The sequence below is a fragment of the Stylophora pistillata genome, chromosome 5 (assembly GCF_964205215.1).
Source record: "Stylophora pistillata chromosome 5, jaStyPist1.2, whole genome shotgun sequence".
NCBI lineage: Eukaryota > Metazoa > Cnidaria > Anthozoa > Scleractinia > Pocilloporidae > Stylophora > Stylophora pistillata.
Genome location: NC_142523.1, coordinates 827,501 through 851,606, shown reverse-complemented (window position 1 = coordinate 851,606; position 24,106 = coordinate 827,501). Strand labels below are relative to the sequence as shown.

Below are 24,106 nucleotides of genomic sequence, written 5' to 3'. Positions count from 1 at the left end.
AGGCTCTCAATTCAACCCTGTCAAAAGAACAGCCTCTTGAAGAAATGTCAATCACAGCGTTGATGGCTAATGTTCATGACTTTTTATGTATAGTAACAGGCATGGCTGCTTATGAACTCCTTTGTCTGATAGTGGAAACATTTACGGTATTCATCTTTCGGCGTCCAGAAGGTCTGAATTGAGCAATATCTCAAAGAGTCGCCAATCGCAGTGGAGCACTTCGAAGACTCGAAGCAGTCCAACTGTGCTTCCAGCCCAAACTCACGAATGTGCTGTGATTTTGGAAGAGAGATTGTGTACATTTTGATTTAGACAAGCATTGAAACAAAACACGATTACGCATGAACAACTCGTGAGCAACTGAGCAATAAAACTGGAACATGTCAGTGAAACCATGTAACGACAGCCAAAATGTACTAATAGCGTATGAATTGAGGCGTATGTTCTGAAATCATCTATACAGTATTTTTATCTGTTGTCACAACACTGATCGGTTTTCTGACGTAGGAAAATTAGTTAGCACATAATATTAATTTTTCTAACCTTTCTTTTTTCAATTTTCATACTTTATTGGTGTCCTCAATTAGTTTGTCAAAAGCTAAACTACCTACCTACCTATGTATCTATTATTGACATAACATGTCAGTGAGACAGCACTTTTTGGATTGCCAGAATACACTTATCTGTTGTAAATCAGAACACAGCGTTTTTAATGCAATGTTATATTGATAGGTTATGATGCAGAGTGTGCTAATTTGCAACGAAAATAGATTTTTGAAATAGATTCTGGTGTGTGTTCTAAACTCTACCTTTCCCTGTGTTTTAGGAGAACTAGGAAGTGGAAATATTAGGCATCTAGTGTTTGAATCGCATTCTTGGGTTTTAATTCCTTCAATGCAGTTATCTAGTCTGACTGCGAAAAGTTTCGTGCCTTCTTCTCAGGCCTTTTGTTGACAGAATAACGGAAACAACTAAGTCATTCATCCTTCAGCGTGCAGAAAGCTCTGAATACACTTCTCTAAATGGAAAGACTCTCATAAAGTCCTTAGTTGCAATGAAACCCCTCGAGAACTCCAAACAGACTAATTGTGTTTGCGGGCGAAACTCACAAGAGAGCAGAAATCCATAGCATGTGAACAATTGTTTCGGTCTTATTCTTATTTTTATTCTATTTTATTAGATTCGCTGACAGGCAGGGACACCGCAACAGCTTGTGCCAATTACTGCAGGCCCAGTAAACCCACCCATCCCACCCAAAAGGAGGACATCCACCACACAGTAATCTTGTGCGTGGGAAATTAACGTCTCCTATCCCTAACCCTGCAGGAGACGGGACCTCCATTTATTCGTCCCTAGCCGAGAAGACTACAATATCTAACCATTTCTTGATGTTATGGAAAGGTAGCAATTCTCCTCATTTATTTTAAGACCTTGAGTGTTGGTCCAGCCGGGTCTCGAACCCTCGACCTCCCGCACAACAGTCCCGCGCTCTATCTATGGAGCTAACCGGGAGGCGATTGAAACGTGGCGTGATTTCTAAAGCGAAGACGTGTCAATTTTGATGTAGAAATGTATAGAAAAATAAAAAAATACGATTCCGCGTGAACAACTCATAAGCAGTGCTTAATTAAATTGCGTAAGATCTCAAAGACACATTACGTTTCAACAGCCACAATACGCTCATCGATATAGCTTGGCGAAAGAAACTGAAATGTCTAAGTCATTCCCTGAGGGGCCGTAAGGGGGGGTCACGCGCACAGTTCACGGCAATTAAAAAACGCAAATCACGAAACACGATAATTAATTTTCGAGTTTCACGGTTCACGGAAAATAAACTTACACATGAGAAAGACTTGTCGCCTTACCCTACATATATAATATTGTTGACAGTCGTTTTAATGTATTTCAGAAAGCGCTCAACTCGTGATTGTGTCGTGATTGGTAATGTCAGATTCAGTTTCACAGCTTTGCTCTGCAGCAGACAGGCAGTCGCTTAAGATTTCAGTCTCTCGTTGAATTCTTCAATCTCTCTGACACTGTCACACTGTGCCACGTCTCCAAACTCGTTTGCAGACGCCGCTGCCTCAGGGCAATTGTCTTGAAATCTGTAATTGCAAGGTAGTATAAAAAATACACGATCCACTTGACTACTGAAGTCTTAAAGTTTTCATAACTGATATCATTCAATCTTGAAAGTTAGCAATTAGAACTGATATTATAAATGTGGATTCATCTTGTCTTGTGACTATCGGTGTAACAACAACTAAATACGTCGTTTTGCAAAAGACCTTAAGATACATCGGGAAGTAAATAGATCAGAGGATCTTTAACAAAAAAAAAGTAAAAGAAATGTTTTACTTAGGCTGATGGTGACAGATTGGTTAGTATAATATCGCAATCTTACAAATAATGTGAAAGACTCTTACATGTTGTCTAACTCTAAATCACGATCACTGTCATTTCCCACTGATATTCCTTTAGGTGAGCCGACGTTTCACATTACACTTCCATCACTTTGACTTTCTTGATCTCCTCCGCGGCTTCCACTCTTCTTCAGGAAGGCTTCCATATTTCTTTTCATTCCATCTATTGTTGCATTGTGTTTCTTGGCATTATCTTCCTCGTTTCGACGTTTTGACAAGTTGTATTAAAGTGTTCTGTAAGGCAGCAACAAAAATATGACCTCCAGTGATCTTTACTTTTTTTAAGAAAACAATTAATTTTAAACACCCGCTTTATTCTTTGACAATACAGAAGTTCTCTGGATGGTCTTCTCCAGTGGTTTTCTTTTAAAGTAAAATTGATGATGATACTTCAAAGTGAAACTTCCGAAGCTTTAAATAGAAATGTTTCTGCAGACAAGCTTGAAGGATAAAGCTCAACATTTTACGTACTTTTTTAAAGTATCGGGCTTTAGTCTGCGGAGTCCTGTCCGTTGGTACAATCTTTAATTTCTGGCAACGACCACACCTTATAGTAAATTCATTGACCGCTATGCTATTGAACATACTTTCCAGAGCTACAAACACATTGAAAGGCTAATTAACTAAATACATTAAAGACGATTTAAATAATCATCGTTATCATCATCGTCTCCATCATAGTAATAAAATGATAAAATTTTAGGAAAAATCATGATTGTTAATAATAACAAAACTTCTTAACGATTTCTTTTAGTCGCACATAGCCAAATTTAGATCATCCAACATCTTGGTCTGTCGTTCATTTCGCTCAACACTGAATTTCGTCCTGTTTTAGGCGCTTTACAAGGTGGTCGTCCTCTACCTTTGAAGCTGACCTTTTCCTTCCACCTCTTGGCTTTCGTTTGATGACTTTGCTCTTTTGCTGTTCTTCGCCACCAGCAACTGTGATATTTATCACCGGGGAATCTTTCGAAAAGACGATTTCCTTTTTAAGAACATTGACTGAAAGAAAATAATGACAATAAAATTAATTAATCAAATAATAATCTTTTGACTACGTCCTTTTTATCTTTTGTCTATCTACTTTGACATTTATATTGGTGTCATTTTTTCTGGGCAGTTTCAAACCTCGCTCCAGTCTCTTTCATAGTCCATAAAAATTAAATTTAAGTTGCGTTTAGTCGAGAAAAAAATCTGTCCGAATATTCTCTTCGTAGTCTTCCTAGGTTGTTCCTATTCTCAGGTCTTCTCATTATTGTCAACACGCCCTTTTTGCAAAGCGAGCGATCAAGGATCATCAAGAAATATCTCAGGAGGTGTGTTGAATATCGCCTCTAACGACCCTAACCGAAATCACGGCTCTCATCAATGACTCACTTTCTGTATAATTTCTGAGAAAATTGTCGATTCTTAAGCAAACTTCAAATAAAATCTGTAGGGGAGACTGAATAAAACTTTTCTAGACTTCTAGTATTGTAAGGGCCTGTTTTCATGGAGATAGGGTGACCTTCTTGAAGGGGCACCCTCTTAGAAGGGTAACCCTTGCCTATTGTATTTTCCGGCTTGGTTTACATAAGAGGTAGGGTCACCCTATCTGCTTGGTGGGGTAACCCTCCTGCGAGGGCCAACTTTTTGCCATGTAAACACTTGAGGTAGGGTCACCCTCCTAGAAGGGTCAACTTTTGTGGGTTCAGTTTACTGTTAGATTGCCGCGAAACTCTGTAATGGCTTCGCGCGCGTATAAGCCCGAGGAATATTTTCACCGTTCTGTGGTGGCCAAATTGTTTGAACAGAGTTCGAAACAGTCGGAGGACAACAGTGTCGACATTTCGAAAAAAGACATGGATGATCATGAATAGGTGGTCGACGAGAGTACCATAGAAAGCCGTTCGACTCGGAAAGATATGGAAGAAGGCTTGCCACGCAAAGAATTCACAGGGAAAACGAAAAGCGTCCTTCGCCACTGCTCTGTGCGACCAGGATTCCCCCAAATTCTCCCTCGGGAACAAAATGGCTCTCCTTCGTACATGCCTCATTCGTCGCATTGCAACATTGTACTGGGCGGCTACCTGTAGCGCCATTCGCTCTTGTCGGCGTTTCTCTATTAGGGGATACGACAGCAAGAACCCACAGCACTGAAAAACCGCAGCCAAAGAGGCAAGCGCAAGGAAAATTGAATTTACCGCCAAAATACTTCGTTTCTCCGCCATTTTGGTTGTTTTGTACTTAGCGACCGCGCAGTTATCTCCCTCGTTGCCAAACTCAATAACCGCGATAGTCCTGGGGACAAGACTTTGCATGTAAAAGGGGCTATCTTTTGCCCCTTCTAGATGGGTGACCCTCCTAAGGGAGTCACCCTATCTCCATGTAAACAGGCCCTAAGAGATGTAAGAAATTTAACGCGGGTTAAAACAATTAACACGAAAGTATGGATATCAGATACCTTTCACACGTGACTTTCAAGTAACACGTGTCATAAATTACGATCTCTTATCAAATTTTCATGATGAAAACGCTAACCTTGTAAAACTGCAGAATCGACAAAAAGCGGCCTTTTCATGTTCCACTGCGCTTGTGTATTGATTGAGAAAGCTTTACTGCCTTCTGCGCCTTTGGCTAGTCTGCACAGCTCAAGATCAATAGACGACCCTATTCCCCGCTTCTCAGCTTCGGCCTTGAGGCCCGCGTGTTCAACAATATGCCTTTTCAGGGCATCAAGGGAATTATGTTCTCTTTTCAGGGGAATTCTGATCCTTTCCTTTCCCCCAAGAAAACTGAAAGATCCAGGAGATTTGGGATCAACGAAGTAGACAACCCCTTCTAAAGCAGGAAACGGCTCTTCGCTAACTTCGCTCTTCGACATTGTGGGTCGTGAGAAATGAAGACAAGACGTCAGACAATGAATAATCTGAAGACCTGATCGTTGGTGTCAAAGGTCGCATCAGCTTTATTTTTGGACAGAGTTGCCTTTAAAGCCCACGCGTGGGTTTTGGGAATCCTCGTCGCCACTGAAGCGTATTCAACGAGGGAAAAGGTTTCAATATATTTACAACTCACGAGCACATGGCATTGCTTGACAACCTCACAACAAACGTAGGGGGAGACTGCAACCAATACTACTCATTCTCTACAAATACACCACAGAATGGTACACTGAACATTACTGCCACGGTCTTGTTGTCAAGATGAAATAAACAATTTTTTTTTTTTTTTTTAAAAATCGAGTTTCCAGATGGGATTTGAACCCACGACCCTCCGTGATCTAGTCAGATGCTCTAACCACTGAGCTACAGGAGACTCTATGGTGAGCAAGGGTCAATTAGTGGGTATTGACTGGAACCGCATCACGCGGCTACACAGCCAAACATCATGAGAATAAAAGGCTTACCGAAGTTCACAACACAACATTTTATTGGGCAACTTTAACTTATCGTAGACAGACATCTTGAACAACTTTAACCTATAATAGAGCTCTATTTTAATATTCTAACTATCTAGTATATGTGCTATCTCCTTAAGTGTATTTAACTTTCACCCATCCGTAACTGCTCTGTGGTAGTGGCCAACTCGAAAGCTTGGCTCTTTTGGCTACTACACACTCTTTCCACTGCTTTGCAAATTCAGGTATGGTTAGAACTCTCTTCTTTGTAGTTAAAAATGTTAATTGAAACGTCATCAACATAACTAATTATAACGCCTTAATGCAGTTATTTCATGATTTTAAAACAAATCCAAGCAAGTTCGAATAGGTTTACTCGGAGGACTTGAAGATCTTTACTTTCATTTTACATTGGCCTCCGCTTGTCATAATCCCCTTTACACTGTAACCATCATCTAGGTGTTTCTCATGCCAGCCGTCCTCCCCTTTGAAAGGGTTGTGATTGTAGTACGCAGAAGAATACATATCGTGGTCAGCTTCCTTCTTACCACTATAAACTTTAGCATCCCACCAGTTGCTATACAAATTGCGGTCGAATGGTACACTGAACATGACTGCCACAGTCTTGTTGTCTCTTGGGATGAAGAAGGTAAGCACCCCTACATTTTCTCTTGCTTCGCCAGTTGGTTTTGTATCGGGCAGAGCTGCCTCCTTGCTTTTCACGAATTCGGGGATCATATTTGAACCGGGTTTAATGAACGAAAATAGGGACTCATTCCACTCCATTTGTAAGGTGTTTCATTGGCGATTCCAATGGCAATTCCTCGCTTTGTGGGTGGCATTGATTTGAAAACATCTTCCAGAACTTGTTGGCCCTACTGATCTGCTGGTATCACTAAATCTGTCATGTTGTCCTTGTTTTGAGACGCTGTGAACTAAAAAACACAAACCTCACCTTTTAAAGCAAATTAAAAAAGAGTTTTAAAGATAAGGGCAGTGGCACCTAAACTAAACATGGGGTTAACGAGACTGAGTGCCAGTATGCATTTAGATACATATAAACTGTAAGGTCGGTACACCACACATACTAAACCACACATACACACAGTCAAACTATATCACATAAACACAACTATTAGCATTATTGAGCAGAAATTGCGAAACACGATATATCAATATCGACCTGTAACCCTATCGCTTCCTTAATGAGTCAGTGTCCATGGGATTCTATCTAAGTTTCAATTAAAAAACAGACAGGGAAGAATCCTTGATATTTTCATCAATATTATTCCAAATTTTAGTCCAGAATATTAAAAATGACATGATTCAATAGTTTTTGCCTTCTGGGAGATAATTGATAATAAGTCTGTTCTTGCAGCTAATTTAAGCGCGTGAATCAAGAGAACTATCGCCTGAACTACCTGTTGAACTTTTTTGAAGTAAGACAGAAAAGCAGAATTAAGGCAGTAGACTATTAAAATATATAAACAAGTCGGACTAGCCGTGTTTGAAACAGAAAAATCACAAATTTTTTGGAAAATCGTAACAAAAAGATTACTGTCTAGGATCTTGGTCGGACAGAACACCAAAAATAATCACTAAACTAATCTCGAGATCCTTAGGAACGACTCTCAAACACAAACAGGTCTCGAGATCCGTCGGAACGGTTCTCTGAAACATTCTGGTACTGAACTATAACACGATACAGTGACTATTAATGGCGGACAAGATTATTCGACAGAGGGTCAACAGGTCGCGACAACTACAAAAGTTTTTACGTAATTGCCTACCGATCTTACGACTAAAATGAAAACTAGTAATAATAGAAAATTTATTTAGCAATAATTCTTATGAAATCCTCTACCGCGCAAAGTGTTAACAGCGTAAAAAAATGATCCAAAATAACTCACTTTCGGCTCGCATTTACTCTTTTTTTAACATCAAAGTGTCTGGAAAACAATAAATAACAGAGTCATATCTGAATAGATTCAAAATCTAATAATCTGATAAGTAAAAAAATATCTAAAACTATATAGAAAAAGCGAAAGGTGAATGGCAAGTCTAGCTAGAACCATATATACAAGGTTGCTAAGAAGCATTAGACAATGTCAATGGCATCTTTGAATTCGGCAGCTGCGATTTCAAGATCACAATTGCTGTAGTCAAACGCAGCGCGGCGCTTCACACGCGACCCTCGAAGGCAAACTAGGGCCGACCGAGGGAGGGCAAAGTCTGTCCTTGCTCAGATCCAGGAAATTGTTTGCGAGTATCGTTCTCCTTTCTCGGCGGCTATCAGCTCGGCCAATCGACTGTGATATCTTATGCATTCCTTCCCCATCCCTCCCGTAGTTGTAAATACAAGCGGCGTGAAAGAGCCATGCTCAACACCCAAAAATCTCCTTGAGAACAGCCGCTTCTTGTCGTTTTTATGGATGCGATAAATTTTCCGTGGTTCCTGGTCCTTGTAAGACTTGGCATTAGGGCGGCAAACCCACACATCAAATAATGCCGAGCTCTGGGGATCCCAGAAGCCACGCGCCCGAGCGTCCAATCTTGCGTCTTGTGCTCTATTGGACCCTCTACTGAGCTGTTCTTCAGTGATGTTTTGAAGAACTGGCCGACCTCGACATCGGTACACACTATACTCAAAAGGTCGGCCTCGAGGTCTCTCAACTCATTATGACATTGGATAACAAAGGCCCCTCGTTTGCAAATCATTGCGTGGTCTACTGTGAAGTCTTCCCCACACGCACATGCCGATGGAATGTTATCAATTTTTTTTTTTTCGGGGGACTTATTTAATCACTTTCACCAGAGTATGGTGAGGGTCGCACAACAGAGCGAGGCTCCAAATTAAGTGCGCCCAATATCCCACCCATCCCACCCCAGGGGAGGACATCCATCACACAGTAATCTCGTGTGTGGGAAATTAACGTCTCGTACCCCAACCCTGCAGGAGACGGGACCTCCATTTAGTCGTCCCTATCCGAGAAGACTAGAATATCTAACCATTTCTTGATGTTATAGAAAGGCAGCAAATTCTTCTCAATTATTTTAAGACCCTGAGTGTTGGTCCGGCCGGGGCTCGAACCCTCGACCTCCCGCACAACAGTCCAGCGCTCTATCCATTGAGCTAACCGGGAGGCGGTCAGCGAACTGCCAATCATAGCGTAACTCAACAGCATCGCGAAACTCTCTCTTGCTGAGGTCGAAACCATGTTATTGAAGGGGAAGAACTGTGAGCCATACAGAGGAGCCTTTTTCTTGCGCTAGTTCTAGAGCTCGCTTGGTCTTCCGTGTAACAATTAGTTTTAGATTGTCTGCACTCTCTGAAAGTTATTCAGCTTTTCCACGCGGTGAGGGACTCGTCTGGTAGTTGAAGAGTCTGAGCCATGATATGTTTGACGAGAGAAGATGTCACCCGAATATATGAGGCATGTTCACGTGCCGCCTCGTGACATGGGTTGCTCAAGCCCAGGCCATCTAGGTGCACTGGTAGTGCTAGAACATCTCTATCCAGTTTGCTACACTTGCACCCTACGATTGCTGGTATAGGGACCTGGGAAATAAACCAGTAAACTAGTAGTTTCAATGTGAAAGAAGGTGCTGGCGTCAGAGCTTGAAGGAAATACTGATAGTACGATTCGAAATAAACTGTATACTAGAGGTTAGTGTGGCTTTTTAAAAGAGAATTACGATTTTTCCAGCTTGTTTAGTTTTAAAGGGCTTTTGTGAAACAACAACAGAGCCACAAATTTTTTCTTGAGTTAAGGAAAGAACGTTAATTTACTCCGAATGGAAGCATTTTTGCCTAACACCTCACTGCCGCTGAATGCACTAAGAAAAAAATTATCTCCATGAAGTAGGACTATCTCGGCACCTCCATTTGTGAATGGAGGCAGTTTTTTGACAAAAATTATTCACGTAATAGAGCAGCCAAACACATGAAAATCTCTTGTCTTCCTTAAGAGTCATCACTAATCCGTTCATGACCTTGATGGATACTTCCATGTATATTAAAAACTCATCTCGTCTATCGTGTCCTTGATTTGAAGCAGAGTGGGACGGCTGTACAAAAATATTGGTCGAAATCGATCGAGATTTCCACGTGCATTTTACGTGTGTCATCACAAACATCCCGGATATTAAAAACGCAATCGACTACAAATGTTTCCGATCTTACATCCGACAAATTTTGGCTTTTTCTCGCTATTGCAAAGAATAGGCTGCTGCCTCGCTAGGGCTCGCCAGTAAATATTTTGAAATATATGGTGTTGTAAATCGACCATATCTCGTTCCTCCCCCTATCCTTGGGTTTCACCCACGTGACCAATACCTTAGCAACGGTTACTATCCGCCATCTTGGTGTCCCTCGAGCGTAAACAAACCGTATCTAACGAAGAGTTTATGTGAGAAAGAAGGGATGGTTTTATGCATTATTGTTGGCTGTTCGAGCAAAAGTGGAAAGCATAAAGACTAAGGATTTTTTCGTATAATAATTTGATAATTTTATTATTTCTATAGCGCAAAATTCATTATATATATGATCAAATGCGCTATACCTAAGATCATCACAAATCAAGGGGAATAACAGGAGGAACTAGAAGTTGTTGTATGGTTCGAGGCTTGCGGCTGTTGTAGATCCTCGATTTTTTGGTCGAGCTTTTCTTTGAGCTTCTTAGCCGATGAGAAATCGATGTCTTTAGCCCTCGCATACGGCACTTCATTGACTTATGTCGGCAAAATCCATGAGCATTTTACCTGAGTGCAAGTAAGCTTGGGGTGTCACGAAAACTCACACCCCGAAAACTCAGACCTCAGACCTCGAACCCCGAAAACTCAGACTCCTCGAAAATTCAAGAGATAAACTCGACTCATGATCACTCCTGGTAATCCCGCGTGTATTTTGACCTTTTGGGTCTTGATCCAACTGAAGCAGCAAAAGCAAGGCCGCAAGTTGCACGTTTCGCAAAATCGTCCGATGGTTGAGTATTAAAACATTTTTGAGTGACACAAGACTTCATTTAGCTTAGATTTCCTCCATTTTTTCCGTTAATTTTGAACTTTTCATTCACAGTTAACAGGATCAAATGCGCTCGCTCCAACACCAAAGTATTAAAATGTGGCGTGATTTTGACGAGCCGAAAGGGACGTTTGTTTACCTTTTTGTACTTCGTCGCACAGATCCTTGTTGTCGTTCTGTTAAAATTCTTAAATATTTCGCGATAATAATGGATACAAACAGAGACTCGGCCCACCAGTCCCAAAACGAAGACAATTTTGCGACCCTTGGGCTAGAGTTCTTAAATGAGGCAGAAAGAGAAAAACAACGCGAAAGAAGACTCGGCATCAGCGCCGTCACGATTCGCTTCACTGAAGAATCACTCTTGATATTGTTGTCCGTCTTTCGCGTCGGATTTGTTGCATTATTCCACCGGTTATATTATAAAAAAAAATTGGTTCATGCTTTATGCTATGCACTATCGAATTATGGAGCCCTTCGGAAGCTTGGATAACACTTCGAGGGACCTGAGTTTTCGGTGTCTGAGTTTTCGTGACACCCAGCGAGCTTGCCATGAATTCTAGTAGTTGCCTCTAACATAAACAAAACACTCGCGATAAGTGAGCATGACTCAGCCAGTCCAGCTTTGCATCCCAAGCAATGGGCTGACAAAATAGTCTCATCGTTTTCGGAAATGACCCAAATGTTCACTAAAGGATCATTCATATGCTGTGATTGCCAAACTCGTGCTCTCACGGCATACCTGTCGGTGATTACTTTGCCTACAACTGAGGTTACAAATCCCGACACCATTTGATTAAACGCCTCTAGACTCTTGAACGCCTTGAACTGCTTTTTGGTGTAGAAGCTGGTCTCAAGAACGAGGTAACTCAGCAAGTCCGACGCTTCCACAGGAGGCAAGCATTTTGGACTGAGCTTCTCGGCTGGTAGGCTTGCAGGGTCAACCCTAATGACCGAGATCTTTTGCAAACATCTTTCCTTCCAACTCTCTAAGCTTTCGGCATACTCAGAGAGCACTGGGATACCTTAAGATGAATGCCAGATACTTTCATCGCTTTTTTCTTTCTCGATATTCATGTAGTTGGCGAAATAATACGGCGATAAGAGAGAGGGCTTCACCATAGAAATTGACTAATTATTCATAAATTTGACACCCGAGGGACACCAACATGGCGGACACTAACTTCAGCAAAGCTTGTGACGTCACCTGAAACCCAACCATTCAGTAGAACGCATCCAATTCACAACGGTTCCTCGCGTAAATTAACACTGCGTCACACAACGCGTGACACTTCCATGAAATTATCTTTCACTTTTCCTCGAGACTTGAGCTTGGGATGCCTGTGCTGGACGCAAATTTGATGCACGATCCATTTGGTAATATCCAAGATCCCTCCCAGGTATCAACTGCTAGGCTTACCACTTGCACAGTCTTCCCTCAATTCATAGGTCCCCATGAGGAATCGACCTTCCGCGCTGCGATGCTCAACCACTCCTTAACTAATGACCAAGGTGTAACTACTTCCGTCAAAGCTGAACGCTACCGCTTCCGAAAGAAGCTGCGAAATATTTTATGGTTGATAACCGCCTCCGTGATTATTTCATTTTAATTATGGCTTAACTGAAAAATTATAGCTCTTCAGGTCAGGATAAGACCCGTGTAATCAAGATCGTTTCTAAATAGAAGACAAGTTAGACCGTAATCCTCGATAAAGTAGTCAAGACCCGCGAACTTTGGTTAGTAACAATTTAATTTGTGATTACGTCAACTCGTAGATGAGATTCAAAGCGAAACCTATCTCTAGTTTTTTACTTTTCTTGGTTCCTTTAATTGCCGCGTGCTCGTTGCCCAAATTAATATTATTCTTAAAGCTAGGATCGGATAATACTTATGTAATTTCTTCACGTAATGATTTCAGTTGAACACTTCGATATATGAACACCTCAAAGAATAGGAAAGGAATAAAGAAAGAAAAGATCCTAAATTGGTTTGGTGTTTATCGCATTCCCGTGTATCAACACGGGAATCGAGCGCAAATTTTAACTTGAAATTAAACACTTACACAAGGTCCACTACGAAGTTCACAGATGACACTGTTAGGATCAGCAATATCGATAGCATTATGTTTTGTGAAGAATGAGAAAGATAGTAAGTTTTGAACTCGGTAAAGAAATATAGAAAGATGTTTTTCGTCCTGTAGCGAGCAAGACTCTGGACACGTTGTGTTTTCATTGACACCTGAGGCTAATTAATGTTGTTTTCATGTAAATTTGAACAAGGGGAGGTGGAGGGAGAAACGTTTGTTGAGTTTAAGGAAGAAGAAAATTTGACTTTGCAAATTTGTACAGAATAACCTGTATTTCCAGGTTGGGAAATTATAGAAATAAGATCAACTCCAATCGAATAAAAGAGAGCAATGTTAAAAGGGTGGATGAAGACTCGTAACTTCTTCGACACAAGAATTCTATCAGTTATCAAAATGATCGGTTAATTACCGTAATTATCTTTACTTTTTGTGCCCATGGTAGAACGCTTATTCAGCTTTGAAACAATAATTTTAATAATAATTTTTTTATTTCTATAGCGCACCAAAAAACAACTGATTAAGCAATTTTGACATGTCTCCATATCTTACTGCTTGAAATACTTCAATTAGTATAACAGTCAAAAATTTCAAACGGAGTTCAGTTGTTTATAGCGGAGAATGGTTCTCGAGACGCCATCAGTGATATAAAAACAACTGAAATCAGATTATCAAAAATTTTTTTCGAAACGAACACACTTAAATTTGCATAAATACCGTACGTTTTCCTGAAAAATCACCTCATTATTAACCAAAACGGCGCTCTCATTGTTAGGAATGTCAAATAACTTCTTCAGATTGTCAATCAATTTCTCCTTTCCTATACCTTCTTTTATCTTAAAACTGGCCATCTTTCATTTAAGTAGCACTAATCTGACAGCACTATAGTCCTTGTGTCTTTGTTCTGAAGATAACTCAAAATATTTCGTTAAGGAGGTAGATACGACGCACAATCAAATGGGTCAACCATGCTGAATTGGTCCTGGTCTGAATCTACAGGGAAAGATAAAAGAGCCACCAGTGATAAAAGCATTACGCAAGTGCCATGATGATTTCTACTTACTCAGTAAAGACGGGTAATAATAGCGTCAAATTCATCTTCATCTCTCTATCTTTAAGTTTATTGCAAGAGCCATAATGGGACCCCATTATGGCTCTTGGTTTATTGGCAATCGCTGACTACATATTCACTACAAGCGAGCTCGGATGATGAAAAAAATTCGTTTTAATACTGAGCTGGCAATGCTTGATCTCAAAACATTCCCTTTCCACGAAGTTCTCATCTGTTCATTTACAGAATCGTAAAACGAAAGCATGCACTTATGTATGATAATCTCAATCTTTAACGTATCAGCAATAGTTTTATGTCAGAGCTTCGTCTTTGATGAGATCTGTGGACAATTTTTCGCGAGATCACATTGGAATTATTGTAGCTACGTTCGAATCACCGTCCTGAAGTAAAAATCAGCTGAGTATAATTGGTTACAATACGGACAATTTTGAATGCTGCTGTTTAATTGGAAAGTGCAGCAGACCTGTGAATCTTTTAAGCCTTTCTTTTTTCTTTCTCAATTATCTCCATGATAACAACAAGCCATCCAGGACGCCATTACCCGGTCTCGCATTTTCCATTTATTTCATACTATTGGCAGGTGATATACATTTCATTTTTAAACTTTTCACAAATATCTACACCCGTAAATAATTTCTTGAAACTAAAAAAAAATTGTTTCCGTAAAAATAACTAGCGTGTCTAATATTATGTTTCAAATAACAAAAAGGAAACAATGAAATAGGCGAAAATATGAATTTGAAAAAAACAAATCAATTCCTAAATCAATATTTAGGTTTAACGTTTTATTATGGACCTCCTAGCACTTCATTCCGATTCTCGTGAGAGAGTTAATAAAACATGAACTAGTTAAAAGACCCCGCAGGCAGGAGGCAATTTCATCATGAGGTTGGCTGATGATTATTAAAAGCAGGCTTAAATTCTAAAAAAATTATTAACACAGCCGTTTGTTGGACTGTACTTGATAAAGGAGGAACCGCTGGATTTTGAGTCTGATTAGCTCATCCCCTTGTCATACTGCCTCCCTGAGAAAGAGTGAAACTTCTTACCTCTCAAAGTGACATCGGCAAGTCTCTCTTTATCTTGGAGATCCTCTGCCTTATCTTTAATAAACATATATGATAAAAGAATTTTAGTTTGTCAAATGTCGGTTTTTTTTTTTATCAGCTTCGATACTTAAGATTTCACAGCGGAACTCGCAGCGTCACAGCGTAGCCCCATACTTCTAAAAAATGGCAGTAAAACAAACCTATTAAGCTGAAAAAGTTGGTCGAACGACCAAAATTTGGTAGGTTATGACTGTACGTCCGTACGTACATGGCGCCACTTGTGGCATGCGCTGCTAACTGCATTGGGGGCTCGAAACTAGCTAGGGAAATGGAGATGGTAAAACGCACGCGAGAATTGTTGTTGCGTGATGTTTCCTGGAAATTCTCCCCAAAGGGTCCTCTAAACACTCCCTTAGTGTCAAGATAAGGTTATCTAATTATGGAAAAGTCATCTTTTTCTAAATTAATGTCTAACATTTCGTGATTTAAAAGTCGAATTTGTTGAATTTGCAAGCAGCTTCTATCTTTCTTACCATTAGATGTGCTTTCATCCCAATCAAGTTTTACTCCAGATACTGATGTGAATCCTTCCGCCATAACTGAAAAATAAAGAAAAAAGGATTTAAGCTTTTTTATGAAAACTTAATTTTTTGGCCTTTACAGTTTGTAATGTAAGTTCGCTTTTGCATATGAATGATTGAAATTCCTTCAATATCCTTCCAATTCAATCTGTACCATTGTGAAAAGTAGTTTATGCCAGAGAAAGTTCTCTTTTTAACTACTACATCAAACTACAACTTTAAGCACTTCAATTTACAGATGTGAAATTAATAGCCACAATAACTTGTTTTACATTCATCGAACATGCGTGGAAAACATAAAAGTCACTTTGCAGATTGTTTTGAAATCCTGGGATTGTTCTATAAATTCAGTGTGACCTCATATTTCACCGACTCGAAGGAGGCTGGATCAAGTCGATTTCTTTTCATGATACACTAATCGGTCTAAAAACAATAACTGAAACCTTCTTGCCCAAAAACTAGAAAGAATGGGTATAAATATTCTATATTTTGGGTATGCTTGATGCTTTTTCATTTAATTGCCATAGGTCTAAACCAAATACTTAAAAAAAATAACCGTACATACTTTCGTTACGTGCCACGTCAAACTATGGCGGGAAAACATTCTTTAACTCTTTTTCAGTTGTGCTTAACGGGTCAAAATTACACTCAATCACGTAAAATAATAGCTTTAAACACTCAAGCCACCTGATCCGCCTTATCGCCTTCACCAAAACAAACGACTTTGGAAATAGTTGTCCTTTCGATCAATAACGTTTAACTAATCTGCAGTAACTGCAGACTCCGTCAAGAGCAAGAGCAGTTTGAACTCCCCTTGCACTCGACTCAAAAAGCCCGGCATGAACTAAAATTAAAGAGAGCTCAACGACGTCTTTCTGGGAAATTAAACTCTTTCAATGGTTTCTGATTCCTGAAATGAAAAAATAAATTTTCGGTGAAAAATCGTCACGTTATGTTTTCATTCTAGCAAATGTTAATTAGGCAATGAGCCAAAGTGCGCGACTGACTTACAATACAATACAATAACCTTTATTTAACGTGGCCAAAATGTTCTTAGCTAATTAGCTACTTAACAGACATGTCACGAAAAACAAAACAGATAAACTAGAAATCATAATAGAAAGAGAAGATTTGCAAGCGTTCCATCGCATTCTGATAGATAGATAGATAGTTTATTTGAAAAACAATGCAACCAAAGGTTGAATTACGCATTCATTTACAATATTAAGAAATATATAAGAAATGGTAACATACTTTTAAAATATTAAAAATTAGGTAACATACAATAAGGTCAGCTCATACAATAAGGTCAGCTTATACAAAGCGTGCGCGAATGATGAAAGATAAAACTATCATGGGACCTGTTCGTACGAACCACAGGTAAATTGAAAGCGCGCTTTTTCCTTAAGTCCACTCTAGATACATTCCTGGGCGACAGGAGCTTATGCAACTTGTAACCTGGTACAAGAACGTTAGAAAAGAGCTTGTTGGCAATATTCTCGCGCCGCTCATGAAGCGAGATAAGCCCAGCGCACGCTAGCACCTCGTCATATTCTCTTTTTATATCAATAAATAAATGATGATTCAAGTTTCACGAGTATACGGGGATTTTTCGTGCGCTTTGCTACCTTTCTATAACATCAAGAAATGGTTAGATATTCTAGTCTTCTCGGATAGGGATGAATAAATGGAGGTCCCGTCTCCTGCAGGGTTGGGGTAGGAGACGTTAATTTCTCACACACGAGATTACTGTGTGATGGATGTCCTCCCCTGGGGTGGGATGGGGGGTTTGTTGTGAAGGCCGTAAGTTAGAAAATTCATTGCGTTAATTACGTCACCTTCGTTAAATAAAGAATATTGTATTGTATTGTATTGTATTGTATTGTTTCTATGACGCATTCACTAAACTGAAATGCAATACTCTGCCACTGCATAATTTCCAAATTTGTTAGCCTTCAAAATATGATAAGGGTTAAAAGTTGCACGGTGACGCAGGAAAAAGTATTGCGATTAACTTTGAGCTTAATGTGCCGATATTTGAAGAGGATTGGGTCGAATATGAGATAGAATACAATCCTGGCCGAGATTTTTGTCTTTCCCTTTCATTTGGTATGTCATTCAAAATAAGCTCATTTTCGGAAGTCGCTCAAAAGTTCCAAAAAAAATAATCAATACAAAATACTTTTTTCTTTGTTTTGATGAAAATTAAACAGGGGAATATCAATTTAGAATGAATATTGTGTTACTGGTTGTTGCATCTATCTTTAGGCTGATGATGTTCAATGTACGCAGTCTCCACAATCCAGTTTAGTACTCGTGACGACACTGAAATTATAGTGTTACAAGATCAAACAACGACCAGATAGCAAATAGCAAGAGATTAAGGTTGCCCAATTTAAAAATACTCGACGAAACGGCAAGAGTATGCGCCATTAAAAGATAACACAACATATACAAACAAGTAAATCAGGTCGCAACTTTGCATCGAAGTATCCGGACGGTCTACAAACAGCGTAAAACCGTAAGGGATAATTAGGTTAGCGCGCGGGATACCTATTCAGAACGGGGTCAGAGAGTTAGAGTCGGACAAAAACCTATTGATTTTGACATTCTCGGTGGAATTGCAAGTTAAAACATAAACAGTTTGTATCAAAGAAAGAACTAAAATCAAGAATCCAGCCAAAATCTAAGACATACCGTATACTTTCATTTGAAAAATATATATGCTCGCATTTTGATTGCCACTGTCACTGAAAATTAACTCTTCTACAACCTACTTGTCTTTCTACAGCCTTATTTTACTGAGCTGCGCGCTAAAATTCAAAGCTGTTTCTGATGCCTGTTTGTCTTTTCTCGGTAAGTTTTACGGACATTTTCTTGGGAGCTATTTTTTTCTTTTCTTTAAAGAGTTTATTCAAACGTACTAACGACTGAACAGCGATTTGGAATTGACTTGTTTTGCTTTCGTCGTTTGTCACTGATATGAAGCCGTTTGGCGGGACTAGAAATAATTTCCCATACCCACATGACACATAATAATAGAAATGTAACGAATGTTTAGCCAATCTCTCGTCTATTCGCTTCATTATTGAAGCCACCGAATCTCGTTTTTCCCTATGAATTCGATTCATGGACGGGGAAATCAAAGGGAAAATAACTTCGTCCGCGACTTGCAAAACTGACCTCTAACTCATGTGCTCGGGAAGTGGTATGTCTTCGAACCTTGTACAGTGATTCATCATTACACTGATGACAAAACACATCCTCTCGGGAACAGAATACTCACCTAGAATACCGATAAGTAACTTGCCTTGCCGCCTGAACCAAAGGTGATGACCAAATTATTTTAAAACTGAATGTCCTCACAATCAGAACCGGGAATGGCTCAATGGCTGAAGGGTTCAATCTAAAGAAAGCGGATTCAAACCTTATAAGGAACGGAATTCGAATTCTCAAGACGACAAAAAGCGAAAAGAAATTCTTCTAAAAATGATCAATGAGTTTTGAAATGGACAAAGAAATATCATAACGTCACGCCAGGTTCTCATAGTCAACTATATTTATAAGACAGTATATAAATTTCAACCCTTAATTTTTTTAAGTGTTCTGCGTGTTTTGTTTTGTTTTTGTTTTGTTTTTTTTCGCAAGCGCTTTAGCTTTTGCATTTAAAATAAGCTTCCTGTGAAGCTAAGGAATTGCAGTGACCATGCACTTTTTTGTATAAATCTTAAGAGACACATACTGACATGTAATGGATAATCTAGTATAGTTTTTATTATTCACTATTTTATCAATTATGATTCATTGTAAGTATTATTTATATAGTTAGTTCTTATATTAGTAGCGAAGAGCCACTATATGGAAGTATGCTAATAAAGGTCATTATCATTATTATTATTATTATTATTATTATTATTATTATTATTATTATGAATTCTGGTCTGATTTAGTCCCTTATCCTATGTCCAAGTGGTTTCCATGATTTTCCGCCGGCAGCACGTTGTATTTCACATTTTTAATTTGGATGTGACGGATTAGCCGAAGAAACTGAAACTCAACCGCAATCCAACGAAATGTACAATCCTGAGGCTCCAACAGTTTACAAAATCTTTCAAAATTAATTTTAACTCTCATCAGCCTCGATCTGTGCGCTTTGCGCTTTGTGATCGGTCAATTCAACGGACAGTACGGCTCCATATAGATTTTATTGTAAGTTCTTTTTAGTTTTTGCCAATCTTTTTTTTTTCTACCAGGAGATTTATTCGCTATAGTCGATAGGGCCGCTCACTAAAAATTAGAATGTGCGTTTTTCTGCTAATTTTTTATTCTTATTTTCTTGGGAAAATATAATTTTTAATCCTTTGTTTTCTTCAAACTGTGTGTTCAAACGTGCTAACAACTACACAACGATCTCGTTTACTTTTGGACGTATTTCAGTCATTTGAAGCCGTTCCGAATGAAAAGAAAATGTTAGAATACAATCATCTGTATCAGTTCGAAAATGCTATGGTCTATATTTTGAATGGAGCGCGTATTGATTCATCCTCGGAGACCCAGGGGCTGAGTCGATTTCAAGTTAAGGGCAGAAGAGCCTCTGGGGACATTGTCTTACAAGACTGGTTCCAAATGGTCGCAGTCGTGCAGGCATCTGATTGGGGCCAGAAAATCTTTGTTTTTTTCTGTGCAATCAGAGTGTAGTGTGCTTTGGAGTCCTTTCGTGTGTTTTAATACGGATATATAAAAGAAGCTGTTGCTCGCTATGTTTGTTTGAGCCGTGCGACAAAGCTTTGCCCGTGGTGAAAAGTTTCAGTCTCAGTACACAATGTAAGAGAAATCGATCAGATTGTCAGCGAAATCTTACTGGTAATTATACTAAATACTTTCGCAGGTATCACAAGAAAACGTGTTTAATAGTTTGCTAGGTTCGTATAATACATAATGGTTGCAGGCATTGATATGTCACTTTAAACGTTAAACGAGATGTAAGCTTAAATCTTTCTACCAGTGCAGATTTTTTGTATAATTTGCTGTAACTGAAACTTTTGCAATCCCGTGAAGCCATTTCGTCGGACGGGCCACGCAGGTATGCCGAGCAACTGGCGCTTACGCAGCTTCCTGTGCGCGCCAAAACCTAATCTAATCTTCGCCTGAAGAAAAAAAAGAAAAGCTAAGCGTGGAAACTTTTGTTTATTAGAAGGTGGATAACCCAGTACTGAGCTGACATTTATAATTCTTTTTTTTCAACCACGTGACAAAAATTTGCTACGTCATACGCGGCCGCAATGTTGTGGGATAACTAAGCTTTCAAAATGGCTTCTTCCGAAGGCGTGCCCGATGTGAACCTTCAGTATTCGGATTAATTTTCGGATGTAGATGGTCCTATGAAGTCAAGGTACCACGAAAAAATACCTGTTTAAGGCTTCGACCGATATGCGTTGAGGAAAAGTGATTTCTCCGAAAACATCGAGCTCCTTCTGAACGTTCAATATCCAGATATTGTGAACTACTTACAAAAACCCAAATGAAGTTGTTGTGTTCGCCAGAGTTAGTCACGGTAGTGTATTTTTTTCTGATGATCTCGGAGAGAAGCAAACTGAGAAAAATAAAGGACTCATCTTTTATCGACCTCGGCTAACAACTCTTGTTTTACTAGGTAATTTGGTTACTTCAACTAAATTGAAATTGTAAATTGGCCACCGCTAAGAGTTAAAAAGCTGACGTTTCGAGCGTTAGCCCTTTGTCAGAGCGATCTACTCGATCTTGAAACGACAGCTACAAGTTCAGAAGACATATCACTCATAGTACTCACACTAGCGAGTGATATGGCATATTTCAAGGATGTAAATTTTGGATTTAGAATTAAGACTTTTTGCGTACTCTCACTTAGTGAATCGCTCACAGAGAGCCCGGGACATCCCACTTTGAACATGGTTTCTGGCAGAAAAATATGGAACTGTAATTGCTTCCCATTGCTATTGCATAGCAGGGTTATGTGAAGGGTGGTCTCATGTTGGGGGAGAGATTTTTACTGCGGAAGCTGGTGTTAGAATTAGAGATTCTACCACATGCACACAAGAAAAGAACAAATAGTTTCTCTCTAGTCATATGAAAGAAATCCCCATTACCTATAAGTGAGATGGATTTTACCTCTGCCTGATGGAAGCATAAAATGATGGTGGAGAAACACTGGTAAGTCCTACGGCTACTAGATCTAACCCTGGGATCTGAACAACCAGGACACCTGCCCCAACCCCAGAGGAGCAGAAAACTATTTTTAGAAGTATTTGTGGCTGTACAGTAAATCCAGCAGTCTTGTCTCTTGTCGCACCTTTAAATGAGCAGTATACTTGTAAAGAAATTGGTAATGTACCCAAGCCCTTGCCCAATAGCTTTTTTTTTTAGAGAAGAGTGTTTGCAGTTAGATTACCGGTACAAAGAGTTGTTGCAGCAGTGTCAACAAATATTGCTTGAGATTACACCTGATGAGTGTGGAGCAATAGAAGCTTCAACTAGAAAGCAGTCACAATATAAAGTTTGGTACCAAATGGCAGGCAGGCAGGTCGTATTACTGCTTCCAATCTAAAAACTGCTTGCAAAACAAACACAGCTAAGCCTGCTATGAGTCTTGTTAGGTCCATATGCTACCCTGAAGCCCATAAGTTTTCAACTGCGGCCATGAGGTGGGGTTGTGAAAACGAGGGTAGGGCTCACAAAGCTTACCAGTCTGACAATTTCTGACCATGAGTCTTTGACAATTTCTGACAGTGGTCTCAATGTTGCTTGTCAATGGTGTACCTTAAAGCTGTGTTTTTTTCAACTTGAGAATTACTAAAGTTCTTTAATGACAGATTGTGGCTAGCCTTAACTACAGCCTTTATATGAAAAATTGTACATGAAGTACCTGGAATCAAACTGGTTGTAAGTTCACCTCGATCAAATGGTACAATGCTTGGACTCTGATAAATTGGTGAGTGCATAGCACACTATGGTTTGCCTTTATCAACGAAACAATACCGGCTTCCGCAAAGTATATGCGTGGTTATCCCCCAGTTTGTGTTGTTATTATCACTATTTAGAAAACACAGCATCAATCCCACAAGTATCAGTAATTAGCTGAATCTCAAACTAAACTATATGCGTATGCGCTAAGTTTGGAAAATTTTTATTACAAAATAAACATACAGCCTTGAAAGCTTAAACAATAATCACTTTTCAAGTGCTTGCTTGTTCATACCTGTAACACAACCAAATTCAAAACAACCACAGACAACACAGAGTTGTGGCATGATAAGAGGGGAAACTAAAACTGTAAAACGATCATACCGGCTTCCGCAAAGCACTTGGGCGGTGTAGTATCCAAACAAAAAAAGTTTACCGTTCACACAAAATAAAGGTATTACAATCCAAACTACAGCACAAGTCTTAAAATAGTCTACATTGGCATACCTAATTACAAGTGTTGACAGCTATTTATAATGCATGACATTGACAAGTATATGCGTAACACCTTCAACTTACACCTCAGACAGCTATGTTACAGGGATTGTAACGCGTGGTTATCCCCCAACATGGCTGACCCCGGTTTTTTAATTTATGCCAACGTCACGTGCAAACAAAGAATAAAGCAAACCCGCCCTTTCCATCCACTATTGTCTTTGGTTCTGCTTTCCCCAATGAAAGCAGCATCGATTCCCAATGATCAAAAGTATTTAACTTGGTCTTCAACAATCGACAAATGAGGTGAAATGACAATGACCAAGGGAGTAGAAGAGAATCCGTGGCCTTTCGAGCTCAAGAATTTGAACACTCTAGGCAGCAGTTGAAAGATTCAACTCTTTCCAAACCCCTTCGGTAACTGTTTGAAAACATCTCTCCTTCCCACTATGTTCTCGATAATTAGTTTTTGTTCAGATTTCAATTAGCTAACCAGAAACACAGCTAAGCTTTCTGTAAGCGCTTGCTGGAGGTCGTCTACGAACTTAACGTTCTCTGCAACTTTAGCAGCATTGTGAAAGATTTTACTACAAAGCAAATAATTAGATTTTGGCGTGCACAGAAAGCTACGTAAGTATAAGCGCCAGTTGCTCAACATACCTGCGTGGCACGTGCGACGAAATAACTTCACGAGATTGGCAAAGTTTCAGTCACAGCAAATTGTACAAAAAATCTAGAAAGATGTAAGCTTACATCTCGTTTAACGTTTAAAGCGACATACCAACGCCTGCAACCATTGTGTTTTATACGAACCTCGCAACTTTTATACACGTTCTCTTGTGATACCCGCGAAAGTATTCAGTATAATTTAAGGTGAGATTTTTGCGGACAATCTGATCGATTTCTCTTACATTGTGTGCTGAGACTGACACTTTTCACCTCGAGCAAGGCTCCGTTGCACGGCCCAAACAACCAAAGCGAGCAACTGAGCTTCTTGTATATGTGCGTTTTAAAACACACGAAAGGACTCTAAAGCACACTTCACTCTGATTGGGCAGAAA

At 39.5% G+C, this 24,106-nt stretch overlaps 1 protein-coding gene and 1 pseudogene across 6 annotated transcripts in view; both read right to left on the bottom strand.

Moving 5' to 3' along the window:
- Positions 1-1,363: 1,363 nt before the first annotated feature.
- Positions 1,364-5,375, bottom strand: LOC148729753 (uncharacterized). 5 transcript variants are annotated; one of them, XR_016001403.1, is made up of 5 exons: positions 4,944-5,375; positions 3,286-3,425; positions 2,895-3,019; positions 2,427-2,657; positions 1,364-2,105 (listed from the first exon to the last, which is right to left on the bottom strand). XR_016001403.1 is itself a non-coding variant. In XM_088760473.1 (3 exons), exons 1-3 carry the CDS (start codon positions 5,284-5,286, stop codon positions 2,613-2,615), a joined length of 528 nt encoding a protein of 175 aa, XP_088616599.1. In that variant the 5' UTR covers positions 5,287-5,375; the 3' UTR covers positions 2,164-2,612. The 5 variants fall into 5 exon arrangements, 1 of the variants encoding a protein (XP_088616599.1); XR_016001402.1 differs by having other exon boundaries at positions 2,427-3,019; XR_016001401.1 differs by lacking the exon at positions 2,895-3,019.
- A 730-nt stretch (positions 5,376-6,105) lies between these two features.
- LOC148729743 (DELTA-stichotoxin-Hcr4a pseudogene) overlaps positions 6,106-24,106 on the bottom strand; it is a 164,356-nt pseudogene continuing 146,355 nt past the window's right edge. The window contains exon 2 of the transcript XR_016001399.1: positions 6,106-10,625. The product of XR_016001399.1 is annotated as a DELTA-stichotoxin-Hcr4a pseudogene (transcript). The remainder of the gene's footprint in view (positions 10,626-24,106) is intronic.

Excerpts from the sequence above, each read along its gene's own strand:
- LOC148729753 (XM_088760473.1), bottom strand. The coding sequence starts at position 5,286 with ATGTCGAAGAGCGAAGTTAGCGAAGAGCCGTTTCCTGCTTTAGAAGGG. Across the intron at positions 3,426-4,943 it reads CGATTCTGCAGTTTTACAAG|TCAATGTTCTTAAAAAGGAA; the intron begins GTTAGCGTTTTC and ends ATTTTCTTTCAG. Across the intron at positions 2,658-3,285 it reads GGAAAAGGTCAGCTTCAAAG|AACACTTTAATACAACTTGT; the intron begins GTAGAGGACGAC and ends GCTGCCTTACAG.